Source organism: Lactuca saligna, chromosome 4 (genome assembly GCF_052625555.1).
Source record: "Lactuca saligna cultivar CGN05327 chromosome 4, ASM5262555v1, whole genome shotgun sequence".
Classification (NCBI taxonomy): domain Eukaryota; kingdom Viridiplantae; phylum Streptophyta; class Magnoliopsida; order Asterales; family Asteraceae; genus Lactuca; species Lactuca saligna.
Genome location: NC_136420.1, coordinates 35,262,803 through 35,269,957, shown reverse-complemented (window position 1 = coordinate 35,269,957; position 7,155 = coordinate 35,262,803). Strand labels below are relative to the sequence as shown.

The 7,155-nt window shown below is 31.1% G+C and overlaps 1 protein-coding gene across 1 annotated transcript; it reads left to right on the top strand.

Moving 5' to 3' along the window:
- The first annotated feature begins 2,336 nt into the window (after positions 1-2,336).
- On the top strand, positions 2,337-7,140 carry LOC145038416 (EH domain-containing protein 1-like). The gene is made up of 16 exons (XM_078986786.1): positions 2,337-2,593; positions 2,838-2,917; positions 3,454-3,522; positions 3,607-3,664; positions 3,805-3,860; positions 3,948-3,990; positions 4,075-4,109; positions 4,207-4,332; positions 4,420-4,522; positions 4,593-4,642; positions 4,727-4,855; positions 4,937-5,188; positions 5,287-5,366; positions 5,436-5,562; positions 5,705-5,845; positions 6,832-7,140. Exons 1-16 carry the CDS (start codon positions 2,509-2,511, stop codon positions 7,015-7,017), a joined length of 1,620 nt encoding a protein of 539 aa, XP_078842912.1. The 5' UTR covers positions 2,337-2,508; the 3' UTR covers positions 7,018-7,140.
- Positions 7,141-7,155: the final 15 nt, after the last annotated feature.

Genomic DNA, 7,155 nt, shown 5'->3' with positions numbered 1-7,155 from the left:
TTCACCACCATGTCATTGTAATTGATGACTAGATAAGGGTCAAAAAAATAAAAGGTTTTCCAATAATGACACAAAAAAAAAAAAAAAAAAAAAAAAAAAAAAAAAGTTAGGCTTAAAACATAACAAAGCCATATAAATAATGGCTCTGAGGCAACAACCTAGGCAATAACCTGGTAGATTAATATGAAATGAATATCTTTGTATATATTATTATAAATAGTTACATAATATTTTTTTTTGAAAAACAAAATTTCATATATAAAAAAGCAAAACTAGCAAGGAGCTATAAAATACAAAAATAAGGTATATTTGGATTTTTCAACCAATCACTCCAATTAATCATAGGTTTCGAGTTATTAAAAGAAAACCAACAAAAAAAAATGTTCTATAATAGTATAAAAAAAATATTGCTTCTTATGTTCAGGTGATCGAAACAAATAGTTGCATAAATAAATGTGTAATTCAAAATGTAAGTAGTTTTTAATGACTATTTTGTATAAAGTTAATTCCATGTTTAATTTGTGTAATTTTATAATAAGGGGGTGTTTGGGATTGTTTTTTAAAACAGCTTATTAGCTTATTGGTTTTTTGAAAAACTAATAAGTCAAAAAAAATATTTGACAAACTCAAAAACATTATTTTAAATAACTTTTCCATAAGTTTCAAAAAAATAGTTTTTAAAAAACATGTAAAAATTGACTACTTTTGGCTTTTTAACCAAAATAACATCAAAAAACATTTTTTAACTTATTGATTTATGGTTTTTTTTTTCATCATAAAAGCTAATCCAAACACTTTAAAAAATCATTTCACCACCACTACAAGTCAATAAACACTTTTATCTAAAAACACTTTTAAAGTTCAAAAAGCACTTCCAAACACCCCCTAAATCAATGAAATTTAGATTTAAGATTTTTTTAGGGGAAGTGATTCGTACACAACAGTTTTTTACCATACACAACAATTTATACATTATATAGTTATACAATACAATATTTTAAAGCATTGATTGTTGTGTATGGAAAAAATTTGTTGTAGACGGATCAACTCCCATTTTTTAGTGTGTTTGATGTTAAATAAACCAAAATTCAATTTCATCAAAATCTTGCATATTTGACGGATTTCAACCCTTAGACCGTCTGCTGTGAATTTCCTAACTAGTCCAACAGAAGGAAGGTCAATTCTTAGATCGGCTGACGTGCTGATTTTTGGATGGGTTGGAGGGAAACACGCATGTGTGGACCTTACGGGGGTATCCCCTCTCGTAGGCTTGATGACTGAGGGTTTTACGGCGAGACAGGCTTCATTAAAAACTACTACATGCAAGGTCATCAAATATGAGAAACCGTGCATGAAAAATCAACATGTGTTCATACCATTTGCATTTGATATGTTTTGTTTTACTGCGCCGAATGTAGTAGAGCTTCTTACTAGAATACAACGGATCATGCATAACAATGTTATATCCCGTAGGTATATGGATGTAGTTTTCAAAAGAATTGACTTTACTATACAAAAAAGCTTAACGGCGCAACTTATCGTTCGTTTGCCTTCTCATTCGTTGTACGATGATAACTAAGGTGACATATCTTATATGTTAAAAAAGCTAGGAATTAAATGTCAATTTTATGTATATTTAAAAAAAAAAAAAAAAAACAATTTTTATTAAATGGCCAATATTCCGTCAATATAGAGTCTAACACTTATAGTACTATATATGATATATCTATCAACTCTATCAATTCGTAATATACACATACTTACTACATATCTATCATGTTCACCTTTAATTCAACTTTTTAGTTATATACTATCCAAGTATGACAAATTTATATCTCTCCAATTCACTTTTGAAATTAATGACATGCTAGTGATTCGAATTTAATATAATGTTTCTAAAGCTTCAATGGATAGTTCGATCTTTTATTATTGAAAAACCATTGATTTAAATCGATATAATATACAATTAATTGTATTATTTATAAGCATGATATTGAGATACTTAAAATTTTAATGTTGTATATAAAAATTAATATAACATCATATATAGTCTATACTTTACATTATTACAATACACAAAGTCTATTATATACTTTACACTATGTGAAAAGCATGCCAAGTATAATCTAATTTTTAAGAAAACTAAATTAAATTCACTCACCAAATGATCTAAATTAAATCATAATATTTTAAAGGAAAAAAAAACATATATGTAGTTCGTATACATTTTACCAGAAAAGTAATTAATAAAGTGTATAATATATTGTACTCCGATTTTTAAAATTTAAAACAAAATGGCATAACTGAAATTATTCACTCTTACGGACCAAGAAATAGAAAAGACCGAGCGGTTGACGACGATGTCCAATAACTGAACCAACAACACAGAAAGCGCAAATATGCGTATTCAAATTTCCAAACCCCAAATGTTGTAACTAAAAACCCTCAACTACAAGAGTAGATCATTTTCCATCAATGAATTGGAGGTTTTGCAGTTTATAGAAGAAAATGGTGAACGTATCAGGTTCGATCGCTTCTTGTTCGAAGGAGCATCAAAAAATCTATCAAAAATGGTTCGACTATGTTGATTCAGGTTCTAATTTCATTTGATTTTGTTTATGCTTGTATATATCTACGTAACTAACTCACTCAAATCTATAGCTTTGGTTAATTGGCCTCATTTGCGTTTGTTTGGCTACATATAAATGAGCGATATACGTAGCCGTTTAATCCGTGCATCTATGTTGAAATTGCTACTGAATTCGCTGTATATGATTTAATCAGAAGAACAGATTTCGTTCTATAGTAAGCATATGATTGTGTGTTTTAATGTGTAGATGGTGATGGTCGGATAACTGGAGATGATGCAACGAAGTTTTTTGCTATGTCGAATATTGAAAAACCTGATCTTAAACAGGTGAAGACACTACTATTGCTCACAAATCATGGACTTGGTTTGATGCGTTGAATTTTGATCCTGTAATTTACATAGTTTTGGATGGGGGTTAAGTTTGCTGGTCTTTTATCTGTTTTTGAGCGTATAACATTCATATGATTGATGCTGAAACGGACTGTAGCTGTTGACGCATACTCTATAGTCTATTTGCTAACTGTATTCATCCTACATGTTGCTTTATCTTAGGGTTTTATGAGGTTTAGTAAAATTTGCTACTATATAGTCGTTCTTATGCTGTAACTATGCTGAATTCGGAAGATAATGTAATTAATTGTTGGGAATATTCCTATGCTCCTTAAAGTGTATGGTATAAATATGAATCTAATCATGATATTGATCTCTGTATATGCCTATTTGCACAAGGGACCAGTGTATTATTGTGCTCTCAAATTTGATTGAATGAATGCCCCCTTAAGATATGCCATCCCAAAAAAAGATAGTTCTTTTTTGCATTCGAAGGTTTTGTTCTTTGATCACTGTTATTGTGCTTTTTGAAGATTTGGACAATTGCAGATTCCAAGCGTCAAGGATTTTTAGGTTTTACAGAGTTCATCACTGCCATGCAGGTATGTCTTCTTTCTTCTTTTTTGTTCTTGCAATATTCACACTATCATCTTACTTGAATTCAATGTTGTTCTTTTGCTTGACAGTTGATCTATCTAGCACAAACAGGACATGAAATAAATGCAGATTTAATGAGAACTGATGGTATGTGAATCTATCTATACGAATTACTTTTACTCATTTCATAGCAACTCTTGAGATTAGACTACTTCTTTCTTATGGGCAAATACCTTATGGATGTTTGCTATTGATATTCTATATCATCCTTGTTTCGTGTTTGACAGTTGATCTGGAGCTTCTGCAGCCTCCATTAATGGAAGGCTTGGGTTTACTTCTGGACGTAAGCATCCATTTCTGTTTTGATATCTATCATTCATATTATAAATCCTTTTTCTTGTATTGATGCTTTACCCTTCTTCATCCCCAGAATCATAGTGGTTCACTAACCAATCATCCCTCCGAAACAAATGGTTAGCACACCTCTCATTTTGATGTCAAAAATTTATAAACCTTTTCTTATTCTGTTATTTGCATTTTGCTTCGATTTGATGTAGGCATTATGTCATTTGAGTACGTGTCACCAAGGAAGGTAGGTTTTCACACATCCAGTTAATATTTCCATATTCTTATCACTGATAATAGTTAAACATTCTATTCTATTCTATTCTATTTCCTTTCCTTTTCAGACACCTCTTCACACACCTCGTGACAAAGTCACATCTATAATTGATGGGTTGAAAAGATTGTACAATGAAAAGCTAAAGCCACTGGAACTTGCTTACCATTACAATGATTTTGGATCTTCATTATTGGTAAGAAATTAAAAAGTATCTTTTTGTCTTTCATACAAATCTGTTTAAAAGTGTTTTGATCATCATCATCATCATCATCAAATGCAGTCAGATACCGACTTTGATGCAAAACCTATGGTAATGCTTCTCGGTCAGTACTCAACTGGGAAGACAACATTTATTAAGCATATTCTTAAATGCAACTACCCAGGTGAGTTAATTTATTTACATTGTCAAAATAACTATAACATTTCTTTATAATCTTTCTTTTACATGAACAGGAGCTCACATTGGACCAGAACCTACAACCGATAAATTCATTGTTGTGATGGTGATATTACACATCTTATCATCATTTATTTCTGTTTATTTCCATTTTCTTTTTTATGTTTTTTTGAATAATAACTGTTTGTAGGGTGGACCCCATGAGGTAACCATACCTGGAAACACAATTGCTGTACACGCAGATATGCCTTTCACTGCCCTTGCTACATTTGGAGGCACATTTCTATCCAAATTTGAATGTGCTCAAATGCCACACCCTGTAAGCTAAGTTTACTATACACATTTAATTTTCACTAATTGCGTTTTAAGTGTATTTACGAATTTACCCCTGTACCTGTAGCTCCTGGAGCACATGACCTTTGTTGACACCCCTGGAGTTTTATCTGGAGAAAAGCAACTCACACAAAGAAGCTATGACTATGCTGGGGCGATAAAGTGGTTTTCACACAGATGTGATATTATTCTTCTTTTGTTTGACCCTACAAAACTTGATATCAGTGATGAATTCAAACGTGTGATTTGGTCTTTACGTGGTCAAGATGATAAGATCCGAGTTGTTCTCAACAAGGCAGATCAAGTTGATACTCCACAAGTAAGTACTAAATGACCATCTTGCCCTTACATTCTAACAAACAATTTTAACAATATTCATAAATATCAACGTGCTTCCTTTTTGTTTTTGTATTGAAGTTGATGCGAGTTTATGGCGCATTGATGTGGTCACTTGGAAAAGTGCTCAAAGCACCTGAAGTTGCACGTGTTTACATTGGGTACGTATGTTTTCCACCTTTTTATTAAAGAAAAAAAAATCAATTTCTAATAAAAAGTTATGTCAACAGGTCATTTAATGACAAACCAATTAATGAAGAATTGGTGGATCCCAAGAGCAAGGAGCTTTTTGAGAAAGAACAGGATGATATCCTTGTAGACTTGAAAGACATTCCAAAGAAGGCTTGTGATCGTCGGGTATGGTATCAAATAAAATTTATATGGTCTTTGATTGAAATCTAAAAATAAATAAATAAATATATATATATATATATATATATATATATATATATATATATATATATATATATATGTATGTATGTATATATTTTTGTTTCAGATTAATGAATTTGTTAATCGTACTCGAGGCGCCAAGATACATGCCTACATAATCAGCCAGTTGAGAAAAGAGATGCCCATTCTGGGTAAATCTAAAGCTAAGCAGAGACTTATGAAGAATCTTCAAGATGTTTTTACAAAGGTAATACATAAAACTACCAACACATCACATGATAGTGATAATATTAGAGTAAATTACATATTTGGTCCCCGAGTTTAGCTTATTTTTGCAATTTTGGTCCTCATTTGAGGTTCATTTAACGGTTTTTGGTCCATGTTCCACAACAAAATCACTATTTTTGTTTTTTGTTGTTTTTTTGCAATTTTGGTCCCAACCGTAGTCTTTTTCTTGGGATAGGGACCAACATAAGTAAAAAAATCAAACAAGGACCCAAAATTGAAAGAAAAAAATCAGCTATACTCAGGGGTTAAAACGTAAATTACTCATTTTTCGAGTAAATTACATTTTTGGCCCCTGGATATAGCTGAATTTTGCATTTTTTGGTCCCAAAAGTTATCTCCTGCAATTTTGGTCCTCAATTGAGGTTCTTGTAAGGTGTTTTGTCCATGTTGCAAGAAAGATTACTTTATTTTGTCAAGAGTATAGCTGATTTTGGTCCCAAACATCTAGTCATTTTCTTGGAAGAGGTACCAAACACGTTAAAAAAATCAGATAAGGACCAAAATTGCAAGAAAAACTTTTGGGGACAAGATTAGAAAAATCAGCTATACTCAGGGTCCAAAACTGTAATTTGATAGTTTTTATAATATGTTACATTTTTTGGTTTCTGACTATAGCTGATTTTTTGATCCCAATTAATTTTGGTCCTGAATGTCTTAGAACAAGGACCAAAAAACGTTACAAAACCTAAGTTAAGGACCAAAATTGCAAAATAAAACTTTTTAAAATGAAATTTCAAAATCATATATATATATATATATATATATATATATATATATATATATATATATATATATATATATATATATATTGAGGGACCAAAAATATAATTTAGTCTGTGGTGTGGAATGGTAACACCATATCCTGATTTATTTATAAATAAATAATAAAAAACGTGAGCCACATGATAATGATAATTTGGTAAACAAAACATATGTACGATACAGGTTGAAAAGGAGTTTCATGTGCCAACATGTGATTTTCCAGACGTGGAGCAATTTAGGCAAGTTCTCGGTGCATATAACTTTGATAAGTTTGAGAAACTGAACCCAAAGATGATTGAGGCCGCAGATGACATGATTAGATACGACATTCCACACCTCCTAAAAAATTTCAGAAATCCTTACGAATGAGCCGAATAATTACAATTACCTATTAGTTTCTTCTTTCAAACCCTTCCCTTTATATGCACATATGAACTGAACACTTATATCGTGGATTTCTCATCCACTTAAATGTTTTTGTTTTTGGTACTAGATCTGGGTTGCTTA